The sequence below is a fragment of the Leptodactylus fuscus genome, chromosome 5 (genome assembly GCF_031893055.1).
Source record: "Leptodactylus fuscus isolate aLepFus1 chromosome 5, aLepFus1.hap2, whole genome shotgun sequence".
Taxonomy (NCBI): Eukaryota; Metazoa; Chordata; class Amphibia; order Anura; family Leptodactylidae; genus Leptodactylus; species Leptodactylus fuscus.
In genome coordinates this window covers 23,407,700-23,428,932 of record NC_134269.1, presented here as the reverse complement: position 1 = coordinate 23,428,932, position 21,233 = coordinate 23,407,700, and the positions used below count along the sequence as shown (strand labels likewise).

The following is a 21,233-nucleotide window of genomic DNA, read 5'->3' as shown; positions in this document are numbered from 1 at the left end:
TTTAAAAAAATGATAAACTTTGCAAAATAGAAAAAAAATTAGTGTCATCATGTTCTAACACCTGTAACTTTTTCATATTTCCATGTATGGAGCTAGTTGTGGTGTCTTTTTATGCGGGACAAGATGACGTTTCTATTGATACCATTTGGGGAAAGATCCGATGGTTTGATCACTTTTTATTAAATTTTTTATAGGAGGCAAAGTGTTGAAAAAAACGCTTTTTGGCTGTTTTTATTTTTTTTGCCGCTACGCCGTTCGCAGTACGGGATAAATGTTTTAATATTCTAATAGTTCAGGCATTTTGGAGCGCAGGGATACCTAATATGTTTATGTTTAATGTTCTTTAATTACTTTTATAGCTGATCTAGGGAAAGGGGGGTGATTTGAACTTTTATATATATATTTTTTTTTTAATACTTTTAAAAACTTTTTTTTTTCTTCTGTTGCATTTATGATCAGACCCCTTAGGTACCTTGAAACCTAGGGAGTCTGATCGCTCATACTATTCACTGCAATACTACAGTATTGCAGTGAATAGGAAAATCGCAGCACTTCTATTAGACGCTGCCTCTGGCCTCTGGCATCGTCTAATAGATCTCGTGCAGAGACAAGCCTGGAAGCCTTCAATAGGCTTCCGGCTGTCATAGCAACCGATCACCGCCCTCTTGTGACGTTCAGGAGGGCGGCGATCGGCAAAACATGGCGGCGCCCATGCCGCCGGCGCCGTTTACACACTGCGGTCACGTTTGACCGCAGTGTGTAAAGGGTTAACAGCAGCGATCGGCTCGGGCACCGACCGCTGCTGTTAGTGGCAGATCCTGGCTGTATTATACAGCCAGCATCTGCCGTGTATGGAGCGAGCTCAGCGTGTGAGCTCGCTCCATACATCCCCATGCGACCCATGACGTACAGTTACGTCAAGGGTCGCTAAGGGGTTAATTAGTCTGAGTGCCAGCAGTAAGGAAATGGCACCAGACACACTATGTTGGTATTAGTTCCTCTCTCAACCAAGGAGGAAATACTGACACACTTTTAATAAAACAACGTAGGGTTAAATAGTAGCAGAGAAAGGAAGAGAGATAACAACAACGTAAGTTTTCATATTCATTCCTGATTGGTATGGTACTTCTCAAACAGAAAAAGTTTAAGCAGTTCCATATATAGCCAGCTACTCCCGGTCCTGTGTGATGTCCCAAGGGAGCTGTCTTCTGGCTGCAAGCCAAGCATTTGCTTTTCTTGCACTCTGAAGTGCAGGTGCCATCTTGTCAACGTATCACTACATCCTAATTTCAAGCATAAGAAACTCTATCTAGCAATCAGCTTTTAAGGATAACGATGTTTTTCATACATTACATGATTATAACCTTCACAACATTAATGTTCTCCTATCTTCATAATAATCCTAACACTCCTATGTTCTCTAGATGAAGAAGATAGCCCGTAGGCAACAACAACAAGACCATGAGCAGTTGGCAGCACAGCGTTTGGGCTCAGCATGTGGGAACCGTGGAAGTAGTAGACAGAGTAATGATGATAGTGAAGGTGAGTAGACTAAAGATGATGACATACCATGGCAGGTACGTGGTCATTCTCATGTGACCAGCATGTAAAGGCTAGACTATTATGCCAGGTACATGGCCCTTCTCATGTGACTAGCTTGTAAAGGCCAGACTACTTTGCCAGGTACGTGGCCATTCTCATGTGACCAGCAGGTAAAGGCCAGGCTATTATGCCAGGTACATGGCCCCTCTCACGTGAGTGGTAAGTAAAGGCCAGACTACTATGCCAGGTACGTAGCCCTTTTCATATCATTAACATATCAAGGGCAGACTACTATGCCAGGTATGTGGCCATTCTCATGTGACTAGTAGGTAAAGGCCAGACTACTATGCCAGGTGCGTGGCTATTCCCATGTGACTAGTAAGTAAAGACCAGACTACTATGCCAGGTACGTGGTCATTCTCATGTGACTAATAAGTAAAGACCAGACTACTATGCCAGGTACGTGGCTAGTCCCATGTGACTAATAAGTAAAGACCAGACTACTATGCCAGGTACGTGGCCATTCTCATGTGACTAGTAAGTAAAGACCAGACTACTATGCCAGGTACGTGGCCATTCTCATGTGACTAGTAAGTAAAGACCAGACTACTATGCCAGGTACGTGGCTATTCCCATGTGACTAGTAAGTAAAGACCAGACTACTATGCCAGGTACATGGCCCCTCTCACATGACTGGTAAGTAAAAGCCAGACTACTATGCCAGGTACATGGCCCCTCTCATGTGACTAGTAAGTAAAGGCCAGAGTACTCTGCCAGGTAGACAACGATATGCTAATATACAAAGGAGAAATTTCAAAGAAAAATGCAAATAATTATATTGCCCATAGAAACAGTTTCTGCAACGTATTTGATCTTTTAGATGGCAGCAGTGGGCTAGAAGGTGTTATGGTGCCATATTCCAGGATACAACAACAGCCTCTCATCCCATTAGACCAGAGTGTCTACAACACAGACCTCTACCGGCAAAGTCTTACTCCTCCTCAACTGCCGGGTGACCATCTACATCCATATGGTAACTGCCACTTTACAGGCTCGCAAATGAAGTGGAAATGTAGTTATGTATTTAACTGTTTCAGAGCTCTACGTGTATAGAGAAAGAAAAGAGTAGATCCAACATATATGGGCTTGTTTTTTGCAGGACTAGTTGTATTTTTCAATGACTCCATTTAGAGAGATTTATATAAGTATATATACCGTATATACTCAAGTATAAGCCGACCCGAATATAAGCCGACCCCACTAATTTTACCACAAAAAACTGGGAAAACTTATTGACTCGAGTATAAGCCGAGGGGGGGAAATGCAGCAACTACTGGAAAATTTCAAAAATTAAAATGGTCGGAGTTTTTGGGTGCAGTAGTTGCTGGGAAAGGGGAGGGGGTGTTTTGGTTGTCTGTCTGCCCCTTCCCTGAGTTTGAGGACTGTTCCCCCCCCCACACTTGGAATTCATTCTGGCTGAATATAGGGTATCTGCGGTGCTCCTATTAACTCCTTCCCGATGGAACAGGAGCAATGCAGATATCCTATATTCAGTAGACACAGGGATACCTAATGTGTATGTGTTTCACAGTCATTTTCTACTTTTATATGTATTCCAGGGAAAGGAGGGATTTACAATTTTTTTTTTTTTTTATTATTTTTAAATCTTTTTTTTTTTTTGCAAAATTTTATGGGTGATTCTATACATTAATATTGTGGCTGGTCATAGACCCCCCCCCCCTTGAGAATTATTTTTTTTTTAATTTTTTTTTTTGCTGACTCAAGTATAAGCCGAGGGGGGCTTTTTCAGCACAAAAACTGGGCTGAAAAATTCGGCTTATACTCGAGTATATACGGTACTTTGAATTTTTTTAAAGAAGGGAATGATTAAAAAATTTTACAGCTACACTGTTTACAGAATGATATAACTGATAGAAATATACAATCATGGAATAAAGTCATATGTTCTACTTTTTCATAAAATATCCACAAGAAAAGCAACCGTGAGTAAGACACTTAGTATAAAAGGAATATATTACACATACTTTTTCATAAACAAAACCAATCTTTTAATGATTTTTCGCTCTGTCAACATATTCTGAAAATAGTAACTTTCTGTTTGTTACTACTGAGAGCTTTATGAAGGCTTGTTTTTTGTAAGACAAGTTGTAGTTTACATTGGAACTATTTTAGGGTTTATTGATTAAATTTTATCCATTTTTTTTTGTTATTGTTGCAGATTTTGCTGCGGTTTTTATCAGCCAAAGCAAAGAATGGCTACAAAAGGAATGGGGAATATATAAGAAGCTATTCTACTTCTCCCTTCTACTCAATTCACTCCTGTCTTTGGTTCGAAAAACTGCAGCAAAATCAGCAACAAAAAAATCCCCGCAATGTAGGTTAAGGCCCCATGGGACGTCCTGCAGCAAAAATATGGTGTCAATGCATCGTTCTTCCCGCAGCTCTTTAGACAGAAAGTTCACTGAGTTTTCCTCTGTGGGCTGTCTGTTACAATTATACCTATGGGGAAACCGCCGGTGTTTCAGTAGATATAATTGACATGCTGCAATTTCCAAAATTGCATTGGTTTTGGAAAACACGATGCGTCCGCACCGCGGTTTTTACTGCAAAGTAGGCATGGTATTCACTAGAATACCATCCACTTTGCCCTAACTGTAAAACGCAGTAATTTTTCACATGGCGTTTCCGCCGCGGGTAAATTGCTGTGTTTCCATCTCGTGGGGCCCCGACCATAGCCTGAGGCCCCACGTTTCTGCAACGTGGGGCCTCAGCCTTAAGCAGGTTTCTAGTTCATCAAACACATTTTCTAACGAATGTATTTTCCTAACAGATGCAGATAATGTTTTTCATGACATGGACAGTGAAAGTATCAGTTATCTAGGTGGATCTTTACTGACGTCTTCTGATGGAAGCAATCTACAGGCCCGAGCTGGACCCATCGATCGTCTCTATTCCATGCAGAACTCTTACTTTGCCTCCTGACCTCTGCTGGTGCCATGTAGCTGTCATGGGCACGTGCAAATGTTCACCTAGGAGATAATCATCCCACTACATCCACAATATCAGGATAATAGAAACCTTATCTATGGATTATTTATGGACTGGGAGATCCAGCAGGTTATAAAATCCATATTGTCTATAGTATTTATATAACTTTTACATGTACAACCCCTATGGCTGTGTTGGTGTCTCCGTTGAAAATTGATGGACAATGAAGTCCTGCAAGTCTGACTTTTTCTTCTGGCAGTGTCACTTAATAAGACCCCACAGATCCCATCGCACTAGCGGTGTGTCCGTTATTCTGATCCATCAGATGACCATAACAATGGAAAGCGGACATGAATGGAGCCCAACGGATCCCATTATAGTCAATGGGGTCCATTGGGTTCCATTCATGTCCGCTTTCCATTGTTATGGTCATTCGATGGACCAGAACAACGGACACCCTGCTAGTGTGAACCGAGAGTAAGAATACATTCCTTCCAAGGACAGTTTTCTATGGCATGTTGTTTTTATTCCAAGATTCTCGTGGACATTTCTAGAACTGTAAGACAATGAATAAGAAAAGTCGTATGTGCGATGGATGAAGACTGGGTTGAATAAATTAAAGATATTGTGATGGCCGAGGATGTTTGGATGTGAGTTCTTCCTAAATGATTGTATATTATAGGGGTCATCCCATCTGATAAAGTGATGGCCTATCGCTAGCATACGCCACCACCTAATGGTCAGTGGGCACCTCAGAGTTTCCCCTACATGTCCGTTGTCATAGACATAAGTCTATTTGGGGATCCATAAAAATGGACAAAAATAGGACATGTCCCAAAAATAAATATGGACAAGTGAATAGCCCCATAGACTGCCATTGTTTTGGGAACAGACGTTTCTCACGTTTGCGTGAATATGGTCTTACCCTTGGTTCACATCTACGTTTGGTAATCCATTTGGGGACTCCGCATGGGGACCCTCCGAATGGACTACCGAAGGCATTTGCAACTGGTGAGCAGTGAAAGCACACAGACCCCATAGACTATAAAGGGGTCCGTGTGCTTGCCGCGCGCTTCCCGCATGAATCATTGTAGATTATAGATTGTGAACTACTTTCCTGTCCGCATGTTCCCTACGGAGATCTGGCGGCAAGCACATGGACCTCATTATAGTCTATGGGGTCCATGTGCTTTCACTGCGCCCCGCTTGCTAATGCCTTCGGTAGTCCATTCGGGGGGGTCCCCATGCGGACTCCCCCAAACGAATTACCAACGCAGATGTGAATGAGGCCTTAGTGTTGACTACTAGGTGTGATTTAGTTAAGCTATTTACGCCAGTATTGTGATATGCAAAAAAGTCACAACTTTTTGGGGAAGTCATATTTGAGCTAAAATTTTTGATGTTTCGTCATTTTGGTGTAGATCTGAAATTTCTGATAACATTTTTAAAAAAGAGAGACATCTATACATTGAGATAATTCCTTGTCTTGTTAATTTTTATGGTTCCGTTCTTTATAAAATACAGGCTTAAAGGGCTGGTCCAGTTCTTATTTTTACTGCATAACAATGCTTAAAATTACAAACACTTTATACTCACCTGTGGGTTTGGCTGGGCATCCAGTGGAGAGTCTCCATTTGTTTCTGCAGTCTTTATTTCCCTTCTGCCTGTGCACAAGCATGTCAGCCACTGATTGGCTAATGAGTAGGTTAAAGGTCAGGAAAACAAAGGACCTGAACAGAGACTCTCTGCTGGATCCTGGGCCTAATGGACAGATAAGTATATAGTATTTGTTCATGTGCAGGACCTAGAAAAATTGATTACTGCTGACATGAATGGCTGCACCACCTCTAAGTGTACAGAGCTCCATAGACTGTATACAGCTTCTGGTCCATACAACGTAGTGGCAGCCGTAACTGCAGCTCTGCTCTCATTCACTTGAATAGGAACAGAGTTGGTTTCTAGCTGTATACCTGGTGTACGGCTCTTGGCAGGCAAAACAGCCCATTGACCTTGACTGACCTGATACTAATGACCTATCCTGTGGACTTTGCTAGATCCTGGACAACCCCTTTCTATCCTTATGTTTAGTTTAAAGGGATTCAATCATTAAAAAGCAAATTTTTTGTCCCTAACAGAGATGTTTTCTCTGTGCTGCCGTTCGGTTAAAATCACATTTTCCACCAGTATGTAAATGAGTTCTCTCGCAGCACTGAGGACGGGCCCAATGATGAGTGAGAACTCTCCAGTGCCGCCTCCATCTTCTTTGGGAACGGGTTCTTCACCGTGTCTTCTTCCAGGGGTTGGCTTCAAACTTGTAGGCCTGGGGCCTAGGGCAAAGCCGACTGCACATGCTCGCCGGCCACAAGAAAATGTCCGCTTACACAGTATTGCAAGTGGCCATTTTCTTGTGGCCGACGGTAGGAGAAGAATAGCCTATCTTAAGGCTAATCCAACGTGTTAGGGAGGGAAAAAAAAGGTTTTCAATGGTAGAATCCCTTTAAGTTTTTGAAGGATTAAGAAATAGGATCTGTGATTTCAGGATTTTTGTTTTTCATTATATGTAGTTAAGTTCCTTATTTTTTAACTGTGACTGGTTAAAAAACAAATTTGAATAAAGTTAAAGGAAAATGTAATATCTAGAATCAATTTGTTAGAAATCCCCCCCCCCCAATCGTTAATATCGCACATTATCTTTGGCACTTAGGTAGGTTTTAGGTAAAATATGTCAATTGCTCCCTACAGAATTTCTGTCCAGTATACTGTTCCCAAATTCCACTCCAAAAATTTGGGAAACCCTGGACTATATCATACAGAGTTTTATTTCCATCTTTGGATTTTAGACTTTAGTATCCCTTCAAGATAAAAGCAGATTGGCCCGTACGGGGATCGAACCCGCGACCTTGGCGTTATTAGCACCACGCTCTAACCAACTGAGCTAACCGGCCATATATTTTTGGCATTATGTTATGTGACTCAGAATAAAAGGGATTGTCCAAGAGTTGTACAATAGACCAAAATCACCTGAGCTGCAGCGCTGGTGCCCGGACACTATACAGAGGACAGAGTTACTGCTTCTGGAAGCTGATCGTTCTGGGGGCTGGCTGTTTGCCCCTCATTGATCAGGTATTTAGGGCTTATCCTGAGGAAAGGTCATAAATAAACTTAAACCTGGACAACTCCTTTAAGTTATATTGATAAGTGTGTGGTCTCTTCCTGCAGCTATTACATGTTTTGCTGATGTTTCAATTGTTAGAGGAATATTCTCTATATTCTATACTCTTCTTCTATTAATTTGTGTAATTTTTGGTAATTTTGTAACTTGATAGAAATTTAAGCCTCCCCGTCAGGGAATTTAACCACGGTCTCCCGTGTGAGAGGCGGGGATACTCACCACTATACTAACGAGGACTAACTATGCAGTTTTTAAGGGAAGCATCGGTTTTTCAACAAGATCCAATCTACGTTGCAACCCTCCTTGGTTATTGTAACAGAGGAGTTTTATTGTCAAAATAATAATGATGATGATGATAATAATAATAATACTAATAATAAAAACACACACACACACATATATATATATATATATATATATATATATATATATATATATACTCAATAATTAAATTGGTCTCTTTTACTTCAATGCTCTTTATATTAACCCCTTCCCGCTGGTGGTATTTTACGATTTTCGTTTTTGACTCCCCGCCTACCATACCCCATAACCTTTTTATATTTACATTTACAGAGCCTAAAGGTTTGCAGGAAAAATTGTTCCTCATAATGATACCATTTATTATTCTGTACAATGTACTGGGAAGGAAGAAAAAAATTTAGAATGGGGTGAAACCTGTACTCTATGTTTCAGTACAATTCCGGGGAGACCAAATTTATTTAGTTTTAATTTACATTTTAACAAAAAGCCCCCAATTTTTTTTTTAGGTCAACATATTCTGACACCCATAACTTTTTTTTATATTTCTGTTTATGAGAACTATGTTGCTATAAAAAAATTTCATAAAAAAGTAATTCAATGACCAGAAATCGAACCCAGGCCACCGCAGAGAGAGCACCAAATCCTAACCACTAGACCACCAGGGAAAGTGGAGCTATGTGTTACTTCACTCCTTCATTACAGAGGTGGGCAATTTATTTTTTTAGCTGCAATTTTTATTGGCCGTATCTGCCAATAATTGGGAGGCTGTCAGTTCATTTTTCCGGGAGCCATTTGTTCCTAGGAAGTGGAACCTATCTATAAAACATAGTGTAGAACACTGTCAGGGCTCCAAGGAACCTCTCGATAATACATAGTGTAGAACACTGTAAGGGCTCCTAGGAATCTATCTATAAAACATAGCGTAGAACACGGTCAGGGCTCCTACGGTAGGAACCTATCTATAAAACATAGTGTAGAACACTGTCCGAGCTCCTAGGAACCTATCTATAAAACATAGTGTAGAACACTGTCAGGACTTCTAGGAACCTATCTATAAAACATAGTGTAGAACACTGTCAGGACTTCTAGGAACCTATCTATAAAACACAGTGTAGAACACTGTCCGGGCTCCTAGGAACCTATCTATAAAACAGTGTAGAACACTGTCAGGACTTCTAGGAACCTATCTATAAAACATAGTGTAGAACACTGTCAGGGCTCCTAGGAACCTATCTATAAAACAGTGTAGAACACTGTCAGGACTTCTAGGAACCTATCTATAAATCATAGTGTAGAACACGCTTAGGGCTCCTAGGAACATATCATCCAATTTCAAACTCTCTAAAATAAACACAGTTGAAGTTATGTCAAAGCAATAAGTGACTTTGTTATACCAATCACAGGCCTCAGAGGTGACCCGGGCACATGTGTCTGTAGGAAAGTACCGTAAACCTTGAGGAAGCCCAGGAGAGGAAAGGTAATGTGAATATAAATGTTTTATAATTGTCACCTCCCGTGAGCCTCCATTTATTATACTCTATACCTACAAAGTTTATGAGCAACTATGTTGCTATAAAAAATTTTGAGAAAAGTGAAATTCCCTGACCAGGAATCGAACCCGGGCCGCGGCGGTGAGAGCACCGAATCCTAACCACTAGACCACCAGGGAAGATATAGATATGTGTTACTTCACTCCTTCATTACAGTGGTGGACAATTCTTTTAGCTGCAATTTTTATTGGCCTTATCTGCCTCAAAATCCTGACCAAAAAGACGGCTCCCATTGAAATCAATGAGAGCCTGTCAGTTCTTTTTTTTCCAGGAGCCATTTGTTCCTAGGAACCTATCTATAAAACACAGTGTATTATACTGTCAGGGTTCCTAGGAACCTATCTATAAAACACAGTGTAGAACATTGTCAGGACTCCTAGGAAACTATCTATAAAACATAGTGTAGAACACTGTCAGGGCTTCTAGGAACCTATCTATAAAACATAGTGTAGAACACTGTCAGGGCTCCTAGGAACCTATCTATAAAACATAGTGTAGAACACTGTCAGGGCTCCTAGGAAACTATCTATAAACATAGTGTAGAACACTGTCAGGGCTTCTAGGAACCTATCTATAAAACATAGTGTAGAATACTGTCAGGGCTTCTAGGAACCTATCTATAAAACATAGTGTAGAACACTGTCAGGGCTTCTAGGAACCTATCTATAAAACATAGTGTAGAATACTGTCAGGGCTCCTAGGAATCTATCTATAAAACATAGTGTAGAACATTGTCAGGACTCCTAGGAAACTATCTATAAAACATAGTGTAGAACACTGTCAGATCTCCGAGGAACCTATCTATAAACATAGTGTAGAATACTGTCAGGGCACCTAGGAACCTATCTATAAACATAGTGTAGAACACTGTCAGGACTCCTAGGAACCTATCTATAAAACATAGTGTATAACACTGTCAGGGCTCCTAGGAACCTATCTATAAACATAGTGTAGAACACTGTCAGGACTCCTAGGAACCTATCTATAAAACATAGTGTATAACACTGTCAGGGCTCCTAGGAACCTATCTATAAAACATAGTGTAGAATAATGTCAGGGCTCCTAGGAACCTATCTATAAAACATAGTGTAGAACACTGTCAGGGCTCCTAGGAACCTATCTATAAAACATAGTGTAGAACACTGTCAGGGCTCCTAGGAACCTATCTATAAAACATAGTGTAGAACACACTTAGGGCTCCTAGGAACATACCATCCAATTTCAAACTCTCTAACGTAAACACAGTTGAAGTTATGTGAAAGCGATAAGTGACTTTGTTATACCAATCACAGGCCTCAGAGGTGACCCGGGCACGTGTGTCTGTAGGAAAGTACCGTAAACTTTGAGGAAGCCCAGGAGAGGAAAGGTAATGTGAATATAAATGTTTTATAATTGTCACCTCCCGTGAGCCTCCATTTATTATACTCTATACCTACAAAGTTTATGAGCAACTATGTTGCTATAAAAAATTTTGAGAAAAATGAAATTCCCTGACCGGGAATCGAACCCGGGCCGCGGCGGTGAGAGCACCGAATCCTAACCACTAGACCACCAGGGAAGATATAGATATGTGTTACTTCACTCCTTCATTACAGTGGTGGACAATTCTTTTAGCTGCAATTTTTATTGGCCTTATCTGCCTCAAAATCCTGACCAAAAAGACGGCTCCCATTGAAATCAATGAGAGCCTGTCAGTTCTTTTTTTTCCAGGAGCCATTTGTTCCTAGGAACCTATCTATAAAACATAGTGTAGAACACTGTCAGGGCTCCTAGGAACTTATCTATAAAACATAGTGTAGAACACTCTCAGGGCTCCTAGGAACCTATCTATAAAACATAGTGTAGAATACTGTCAGGGCTCCTAGGAACTTATCTATAAAACATAGTGTAGAACACTCTCAGGGCTCCTAGGAACCTTTCTATAAAGCATAGTGTAGAACACTGTCTGGGCTCCTAGGAACCTATCTATAAAACATAGTGTAGAACACTGTCCGGGCTCCTAGGGACCTATCTATAAAACCTAGTGTAGAACACTGTTAGGGCTCCTAGGAACCTATCTATAAAACATAGTGCAGAACACTGTCAGGGCTCCTAGGGACCCATCTATAAAACATAGTGCAGAACACTGTCAGGGCTCCTAGGAAACTATCTATAAAACATAATGTAGAATACTGTCAGGGCTCCTAGGAACCTATCTATAAAACATAGTGCAGAACACTGTCATGGCTCCTAGGAAACTATCTATAAAACATAGTGTAGAACACTGTCAGGACTCCTAGGAACCTATCTATAAAACATAGTGTAGAACACTGTCAGGGCTCCTAGGAACCTATGTATAAAACATAGTGTAGAACACTGTCAGGGCTCCTAGGACCTATCTATAAAAGATAGTGTAGAACACTGTCAGGGCTCCTAGGAACCTATCTATAAAACATTGTGTAGAATACTGTCAGGGCTCCTAGGAACCTATCTATAAAACATAGTGTAGAATACAGTCAGGGCTCCTAGGAACCTATCTATAAAACATAGTGTAGAATACTGTCAGGGCTCCTAGGAACCTATCTATAAAACATTGTGTAGAATACTGTCAGGGCTCCTAGGAACTTATCTATAAAACATAGTGTAGAATACTGTCTTGGGCTCCTAGGAACCTATCTATAAAACATAGTGTAGAACACTGTCAGGGCTCCTAGGACCTATCTATAAAAGATAGTGTAGAACACTGTCAGGGCTCCTAGGTCCTATCTATAAAACATAGTGTAGAATACTGTCAGGGCTCCTAGGAACCTATCTATAAAACATAGTGTAGAATACAGTCAGGGCTCCTAGGAACCTATCTATAAAACATAGTGTAGAATACTGTCAGGGCTCCTAGGAACCTATCTATAAAACATTGTGTAGAATACTGTCAGGGCTCCTAGGAACTTATCTATAAAACATAGTGTAGAATACTGTCTTGGGCTCCTAGGAACCTATCTATAAAACATAGTGTAGAATACTGTCAGGACTCCTAGGAACCTATCTATAAAACATAGTGTAGAACACTGTCAGGACTCCTAGGAACCTATCTATAAAACATAGTGTAGAACACACTTAGGGCTCCTAGGAACATATCATCTAATTTCTAACTCTCTAAGGTAAACACAGTTGAAGTTATGTCAAAGCGAAAAGTGACTTTGTTATACCAATCACAGGCCTCAGAGGTGACCCGGGCACATGTGTCTGCAGGAAAGTACAGTACATCTTGAGGAGGCCCAGGAGAGGAAAGGTAATGTGAATATAAATGTTTTATACTTGTCACCTCCCATGAGCCTCCATTTCTTACAGTCATGGCCAAAAGTTTTGAGAATGACACAAATCTTTTAATTTCACATGATCTGCTGGCCTCTGGTTTTTATGTGTGTTTGTCAGATGTTTTTATCACATACAGAAATAGAATTGCAATCATATTCTGAGTAACCAAAGCTTATATTAACAGTTAGAATGAGTTAATGCAGCGTTGCAATATTTGCAGTGTTGACCCTTCTTCTTCAGGACCTCTGCAATTCTCCCTGGCATGCTCTCAATCAACTTCTGGACCAAATCCTGACTGATAGCAGTCCATTCTTGCACAATCAATGCTTGCATTTTGTCAGAATTTGTAGGTTTTTGTTTGTCCACCCGTCTCTTGATGATTGACCACAAGTTCTCAATGGGACTAAGATCTGGGGAGTTTCCAGGCCATGAACCCCAAATCTCTATGTTTTGTTCCCTGAGCCATTTAGTTATCACCTTTGCTTTATGGCAAGGTGCTCCATCATGCTGGAAAAGGCATTGTTGATCACCAAACTGCTCTTGGACGGTTGGGAGAAGTTGATCTTGGAGGACATTCTGGCACCATTCTTTATTCATGGCTGTGTTTTTAAGCAAGACTGTGAGAGAGCCGATTCCCTTGGCTGAGAAGCAACCCCACACATGAATGGTTTCAGGATGCTTTACAGTTGGCATGAGACAAGACTGGTGGTAGCGCTCACCTCGTCTTCTCCGAATAAGCTGTTTTCCAGATGTCCCAAACAATCGAAAAGGGGATTCATCAGAGAAAATGACTTTACCCCAGTCCTCAGCAGTCCACTCCCTGTACCTTTTGCAGAATATCAGTCTGTCCCTGATGTTTTTTTCTGGAGAGAAGTGGCTTCTTTGCTTCCCTCCGTGAGACCAGGCCTTGCTCCAAGAGTCTCCGCCTCACAGTGCGTGCACATGCACTCACACCTGCCTCCTGCCATTCCTGAGCAAGCTCTGCACTGCTGGTAGCCCAATCCCGCAGCTGAAACACTTTTAAGAGATGGTCCTGGCACTTGTTGGTCTTTCTTGGGCGCCCTGGAACCTTTTTGCCAACAATGGAACCTCTCTCCTTGAAGTTCTTGATGATGCGATAGATCAGGGGTAGGCAACCTTTTTTGTTCGGCGTGCCGATTTAAATTAAAAAATCAAAGATGAGGTCCTCGGAGTGCCGGGCAATAATTGTAAAGCTGACGACACCTACACTAAAGTCATATAGCACAAACCACAACATAGAGGTGCTGTCATTCTGTGCTCCCAGCCACATGCACTTACCACTATTTGCCTGGATACACATGTTCTTTTCCTTTAGAAGCAATGTAAGTACATGCGTAACCCACAATTAGTGGTAATGTATGTGACTGGGAGCAGAGTAAGGTCATACCTGTGGCAGTGGACACTAGCTGTCGGACACCGACGGTAGTGTGAACGCTCCCTAAGTGAAACGCAGATTAATTTCAGTCACTTTTAGTTCCTGGCGGTGCAGTAACAGCAAAACCCCAGCCAGGAATTAATGGGTGTCACACTTTCAACAAAGTGAATGCACTGGTGCCCAGGAACTGGATTTGGCTTTAATTGCATCTAGTTACAGTGTCACCACCCAATAGAATCACACTAAGGCTGAGGCCCCACATTACAGAAATGCAGCTTTTTTATTGAAGATTTAGCTGCGTTTTTTTTCCGTCAAAGCCAAGAATGGCTAGAAAAGGAACAGGAAATATATAGGAAGCTTCTTATATGTCTCCCTCCTGCTCAATCTACTCCTGGCTTCGGCTCAAAAAAAACAGCAAAATCTGCAACGAAAAAAAGCTGTTTCTGCAACGTTGGGCTTTAGCCTAAGGCCCTCACGTTGTTGGAAAACAGCTTTTTTGTTGCATATTTTGCTGCGTTTTTCTGAGCCTAAGCCAGGAGTGGATTGAGCAGAAGGGAAACGTATAAGAAGCTTACTATATATTTCCCATTCCTTCTGTAGCCATTTTTAGCTTTGGTTGAAATAAACCGCATCAAAATCTGCAACAAAAACGCTGCGTTTCTGCAACGTGGGGCCTCAGCCTTACGCCTCCTGCATACAAATGGCACGGATGTGGTTTCACTGACCTATACATTAAAAATGAATTGACATGGCTGCAAATGCAGACAGATATAGGGGATGTATAGTATAGATATAGGGGATGTATAGTACAGATATAGGGGATGTATAGGACAGATATAGGGTATGTATAGGACAGATATAGGACCTGCTCAATAGTTTTCAGCTCTTCAATTTGGCCCAGATACACAGCCACAAAAAGAATGGCTGTATATATGGGTCAATTGAAATATATAGGTCTGTACTTTATCCACAGTTGTAGATAAAGAGTCTGGTCATGTGCATTACAGGTTACAACTCAATGTGCCTCATATTAATAGCAGTTAACCAAATCATGTCCCTCACATTAACCCCCTGTGTGCTTTACATAAGGGACACTGATAATGCGAATCCTAACCACTAGACCACCAGGGAACGTCTGTTTAGTGTGTTACTTTACTCCTTCCTTACAGTGGTGGACAATTTTTTTTTTTTTTGCTGCAGTTTTTATTGGCCGTACCCGCCTCAAAATCCTAACCAAAAAGACGGCTCGTTAGTTCGTTTTTCGGGGAGCCATTTGATCCGGCTCCCGGAAATAGAAGCAAGATGCTCATTCTTTCATGTGGTTTTGCCTTGCGACATCCGCCTGAAGACACTCCCTCCTGACTAGGCCCATTCATTTGGGCCTAATCCGGAGCAGAGTGCGCGACTGGATGCCGGTGCACTGCACTGCATTGGCATCCAGTCGCAGCTATCCGGATTTTGGACCAGAACCTAAGGTGGCCTCTGCCTCAGGTTCCGGTCCAAAAAACCCCGTGTGAACTTACCCTTAGGGCTCCTAGGAACCTATCAATAAAGCATGGTGTAGAATATTGTCAGAACTCCTAGGAACCTATCTATAAAACATAGTATATAACACTGTCAGGGCTCCTAGGAACCTATCTATAAAACATAGTGTAGAACACACTTAGGGCTCCTAGGAACATATCATCCAATTTCTAACTCTCTAAGGTAAACACAGTTGAAGTTATGTCAAAGCGATAAGTGACTTTGTTATACCAATCACAGGCCTCAGAGGTGACCCGGGCACGTGTGTCTGTAGGAAAGTACCGTACACCTTGAGGAAGCCCAGGAGAGGAAAGGTAATGTGAATATAAATGTTTTATAATTGTCACCTCCCGTGAGCCTCCATTTATTATACTCTATACCTACAAAGTTTATGAGCAACTATGTTGCTATAAAAAATTTTGAGAAAGATGAAATTCCCTGACCGGGAATCGAACCCGGGCCGCGGCGGTGAGAGCGCCGAATCCTAACCACTAGACCACCAGGGAAGGCGTGATTATGAGTTACTTCACTCCTTCATTACAGTGGTGGACAATTTATTTTTTTAGCTGCAATTTTTCTTGGCTGTATCTGCCTCAAAATCCTGACCAATAAGACGGCTCCCATTGAAATCAATGGGAGCCTGTCAGTTCTTTTTTTCCGGGAGCCATTTGTTCCGGCTCCCGGAAATAGAAGCAAGATGCTCATTCTTTCATGTGGATTTGCCTCGCGACGTCTGCCTGAAGACACTCCCTCCCGACTAGGCCCATTCATTTGGGCCTAATCCGGAGAAGAGTGCGCAACTGGATGTCGGTGCACTGCATTGGCATCCTGTCACAGCTACCAAGGTTTTGGACCGGAACCTGAGGTGGCCTCCGCCTCAGGTTCCGGTCCAAAAATCCCTGTGTGAACTTACCCTTAGGGCTCTTAGGAACCTATCTATAAAACAGTGTAGAACACTGTCAGGTCTCCTAGGAACCTATCTAAAAAACAGTGTAGAACACTGTCAGGGCTCCTAGGAACCTATCTATATAACAGAGTGTAGAATACTGTCAGGACTCCTAGGAACCTAGATGCTCATTCTTTCATGTGGATTTGCCTCGTGACTTCTGCCTGAAGACACTCCCTCCCGGCTAGGCCCATTCATTTGGGCCTAATCCGGAGCAGAGTACGCGACTGGATGTCGGTGCACTGTATTGGCATCCAGTCGCAGCTACCCGGATTTTGGACCGGAACCTGAGGTGATTATACCAATCACAGGCCTCAGAGGTGACTCGGGCACGTGTCTGTAGGAAAGTACCGTAAACCTTGAGGAAGCCCAGGAGAGGAAAGGTAATGTGAATATAAATGTTTTATACTTTTCACCTCCCGTGAGCCTCCATTTATTATACTCTATATCTATAAAGTTTATGAGCAACTATGTTGCTATAAAAATTTTTGAGAAAAGAGTAATTCCCTGACCGGGAATCGAACCCGGGCCGCGGCGGTGAGAGCGCCGAATCCTAACCACTAGACCACCAGGGAAGGTGTGATTATGTGTTACTTCACTCCTTCATTACAGTGGTTGACAATTTTTTTAGCTGCAATTTTTCTTGGCTGTATCTGCCTCAAAATCCTGACCAAAAAGACAGCTCCCATTGAAATCAATGGGAGCCTGTCAGTTCTTTTTTTCCGGGAGCCATTTGTTCCTAGGAACCTATCTATAAAACATAGTGTAAAACACTGTCAAGACTCTTAGATACCTATCTATAATACATAGTGTAGAACACTGTCAGGGCTCCTAGGAACCTATCTATAATACATAGTATAGAACACTGTCCGGGCTCCTAGGGACCTATCTATAAAACATAGTGTAGAATACTGTCTGGGCTCCTAGGAACCTATCTATAAAACATAGTGTAGAACACTGTCAGGGCTCCTAGGAACCTATCTATAAAACATAGTGTAGAACACTGTCAGGGCTCCTAGGAACCTATCTATAAAACATAGTGTAGAACACTGTCCGGGCTCCTAGGAACCTATCTATAAAACATAGTGTAGAATACTGTCAGGGCTCCTAGGAACCTATCTATAAAACATAGTGTAGAACACTGTCAGGGCTCCTAGGAACATATCATCCAATTTCTAACTCTCTAAGGTAAACACAGTTGAAGTTATGTCAAAGCGATAAGTGACTTTGTTATACCAATCACAGGCCTCAGAGGTGACCCGGGTACATGTGTCTGTAGGAAAGTACCGTACACCTTGAGGAGGCCCAGGAGAGGAAAGGTAATGTGAATATAAATGTTTTATAATTGTCACCACCCGTGAGCCTCCATTTATTATACTCTATACCTACAAAGTTGATGAACAATTATGTTGCTATAAAAAATTTTCGGAAAAGTTTAATTCCCTGACCAGGAATCGAACCCGGGACGCGGCGGTGAGAGCGGAAGGTGTGGCTTTGTGTTACTTAACTCCTTCATTACAGTGGTGGACAATCTATTTTTTTTAGCTGCAATTGTTATTGGCCTTATCCGCCTCAAAATCCTAACCAAAAAGACGGCTCCTATTGAAATCAATGGGAGCCTGTCAGTTCTTTTTTTCCGGGAGCCATTTGTTCCGGCTCCCGGAAATAGAAGCAAGATGCTCATTCTTTCATGTGGATTTGCCTCGCGACGTCTGCCTGAAGACACTCCCTCCCGGCTAGGCCCATTCATTTGGGCCTAATCCGGAGCAGAGTACGCGACTGGATGCCGGTGCACTGCACTGCATTGGCATCCAGTCGCAGCTATCCGGATTTTGGACCAGAACCTAAGGTGGCCTCTGCCTCAGGTTCCGGTCCAAAAAACCCCGTGTGAACTTACCCTTAGGGCTCCTAGGAACCTATCAATAAAGCATGGTGTAGAATATTGTCAGAACTCCTAGGAACCTATCTATAAAACATAGTATATAACACTGTCAGGGCTCCTAGGAACCTATCTATAAAACATAGTGTAGAACACACTTAGGGCTCCTAGGAACATATCATCCAATTTCTAACTCTCTAAGGTAAACACAGTTGAAGTTATGTCAAAGCGATAAGTGACTTTGTTATACCAATCACAGGCCTCAGAGGTGACCCGGGCACGTGTGTCTGTAGGAAAGTACCGTACACCTTGAGGAAGCCCAGGAGAGGAAAGGTAATGTGAATATAAATGTTTTATAATTGTCACCTCCCGTGAGCCTCCATTTATTATACTCTATACCTACAAAGTTTATGAGCAACTATGTTGCTATAAAAAATTTTGAGAAAGATGAAATTCCCTGACCGGGAATCGAACCCGGGCCGCGGCGGTGAGAGCGCCGAATCCTAACCACTAGACCACCAGGGAAGGCGTGATTATGAGTTACTTCACTCCTTCATTACAGTGGTGGACAATTTATTTTTTTAGCTGCAATTTTTCTTGGCTGTATCTGCCTCAAAATCCTGACCAATAAGACGGCTCCCATTGAAATCAATGGGAGCCTGTCAGTTCTTTTTTTCCGGGAGCCATTTGTTCCGGCTCCCGGAAATAGAAGCAAGATGCTCATTCTTTCATGTGGATTTGCCTCGCGACGTCTGCCTGAAGACACTCCCTCCCGACTAGGCCCATTCATTTGGGCCTAATCCGGAGAAGAGTGCGCAACTGGATGTCGGTGCACTGCATTGGCATCCTGTCACAGCTACCAAGGTTTTGGACCGGAACCTGAGGTGGCCTCCGCCTCAGGTTCCGGTCCAAAAATCCCTGTGTGAACTTACCCTTAGGGCTCTTAGGAACCTATCTATAAAACAGTGTAGAACACTGTCAGGTCTCCTAGGAACCTATCTAAAAAACAGTGTAGAACACTGTCAGGGCTCCTAGGAACCTATCTATATAACAGAGTGTAGAATACTGTCAGGACTCCTAGGAACCTAGATGCTCATTCTTTCATGTGGATTTGCCTCGTGACTTCTGCCTGAAGACACTCCCTCCCGGCTAGGCCCATTCATTTGGGCCTAATCCGGAGCAGAGTACGCGACTGGATGTCGGTGCACTGTATTGGCATCCAGTCGCAGCTACCCGGATTTTGGACCGGAACCTGAGGTGATTATACCAATCACAGGCCTCAGAGGTGACTCGGGCACGTGTCTGTAGGAAAGTACCGTAAACCTTGAGGAAGCCCAGGAGAGGAAAGGTAATGTGAATATAAATGTTTTATACTTTTCACCTCCCGTGAGCCTCCATTTATTATACTCTATATCTATAAAGTTTATGAGCAACTATGTTGCTATAAAAATTTTTGAGAAAAGAGTAATTCCCTGACCGGGAATCGAACCCGGGCCGCGGCGGTGAGAGCGCCGAATCCTAACCACTAGACCACCAGGGAAGGTGTGATTATGTGTTACTTCACTCCTTCATTACAGTGGTTGACAATTTTTTTAGCTGCAATTTTTCTTGGCTGTATCTGCCTCAAAATCCTGACCAAAAAGACAGCTCCCATTGAAATCAATGGGAGCCTGTCAGTTCTTTTTTTCCGGGAGCCATTTGTTCCTAGGAACCTATCTATAAAACATAGTGTAAAACACTGTCAAGACTCTTAGATACCTATCTATAATACATAGTGTAGAACACTGTCAGGGCTCCTAGGAACCTATCTATAATACATAGTATAGAACACTGTCCGGGCTCCTAGGGACCTATCTATAAAACATAGTGTAGAATACTGTCTGGGCTCCTAGGAACCTATCTATAAAACATAGTGTAGAACACTGTCAGGGCTCCTAGGAACCTATCTATAAAACATAGTGTAGAACACTGTCAGGGCTCCTAGGAACCTATCTATAAAACATAGTGTAGAACACTGTCCGGGCTCCTAGGAACCTATCTATAAAACATAGTGTAGAATACTGTCAGGGCTCCTAGGAACCTATCTATAAAACATAGTGTAGAACACTGTCAGGGCTCCTAGGAACATATCATCCAATTTCTAACTCTCTAAGGTAAACACAGTTGAAGTTATGTCAAAGCGATAAGTGACTTTGTTATACCAATCACAGGCCTCAGAGGTGACCCGGGTACATGTGTCTGTAGGAAAGTACCGTACACCTTGAGGAGGCCCAGGAGAGGAAAGGTAATGTGAATATAAATGTTTTATAATTGTCACCACCCGTGAGCCTCCATTTATTATACTCTATACCTACAAAGTTGATGAACAATTATGTTGCTATAAAAAATTTTCGGAAAAGTTTAATTCCCTGACCAGGAATCGAACCCGGGACGCGGCGGTGAGAGCGGAAGGTGTGGCTTTGTGTTACTTAACTCCTTCATTACAGTGGTGGACAATCTATTTTTTTTAGCTGCAATTGTTATTGGCCTTATCCGCCTCAAAATCCTAACCAAAAAGACGGCTCCTATTGAAATCAATGGGAGCCTGTCAGTTCTTTTTTTCCGGGAGCCATTTGTTCCGGCTCCCGGAAATAGAAGCAAGATGCTCATTCTTTCATGTG

The 21,233-nt window shown here is 42.2% G+C and overlaps 1 protein-coding gene and 7 non-coding genes across 8 annotated transcripts in view; 1 reads left to right on the top strand and 7 right to left on the bottom strand.

Moving 5' to 3' along the window:
• Positions 1-4,545, top strand: part of LOC142204766 (LIM homeobox transcription factor 1-alpha-like) — a 36,011-nt gene extending 31,466 nt beyond the window's left edge. The window contains exons 6-8 of the mRNA XM_075276085.1: positions 1,425-1,542; positions 2,423-2,575; positions 4,394-4,545. Coding sequence (XP_075132186.1) covers positions 1,425-1,542; positions 2,423-2,575; positions 4,394-4,545 — 423 coding nt within the window. The remainder of the gene's footprint in view (positions 1-1,424; positions 1,543-2,422; positions 2,576-4,393) is intronic.
• A 2,877-nt stretch (positions 4,546-7,422) lies between these two features.
• TRNAI-AAU (transfer RNA isoleucine (anticodon AAU)) lies at positions 7,423-7,496 on the bottom strand. Its single transcript has one exon. It is a non-coding gene; the product is annotated as a tRNA-Ile (tRNA).
• A 2,085-nt stretch (positions 7,497-9,581) lies between these two features.
• On the bottom strand, positions 9,582-9,653 carry TRNAE-CUC (transfer RNA glutamic acid (anticodon CUC)). The gene has a single exon. It is a non-coding gene; the product is annotated as a tRNA-Glu (tRNA).
• Positions 9,654-11,020: 1,367 nt separating this feature from the next.
• On the bottom strand, positions 11,021-11,092 carry TRNAE-CUC (transfer RNA glutamic acid (anticodon CUC)). The gene has a single exon. It is a non-coding gene; the product is annotated as a tRNA-Glu (tRNA).
• A 5,090-nt stretch (positions 11,093-16,182) lies between these two features.
• Positions 16,183-16,254, bottom strand: TRNAE-CUC (transfer RNA glutamic acid (anticodon CUC)). The gene has a single exon. It is a non-coding gene; the product is annotated as a tRNA-Glu (tRNA).
• Positions 16,255-17,197: 943 nt separating this feature from the next.
• Positions 17,198-17,269, bottom strand: TRNAE-CUC (transfer RNA glutamic acid (anticodon CUC)). The gene has a single exon. It is a non-coding gene; the product is annotated as a tRNA-Glu (tRNA).
• A 1,757-nt stretch (positions 17,270-19,026) lies between these two features.
• TRNAE-CUC (transfer RNA glutamic acid (anticodon CUC)) lies at positions 19,027-19,098 on the bottom strand. Its single transcript has one exon. It is a non-coding gene; the product is annotated as a tRNA-Glu (tRNA).
• A 943-nt stretch (positions 19,099-20,041) lies between these two features.
• On the bottom strand, positions 20,042-20,113 carry TRNAE-CUC (transfer RNA glutamic acid (anticodon CUC)). The gene has a single exon. It is a non-coding gene; the product is annotated as a tRNA-Glu (tRNA).
• Positions 20,114-21,233: the final 1,120 nt, after the last annotated feature.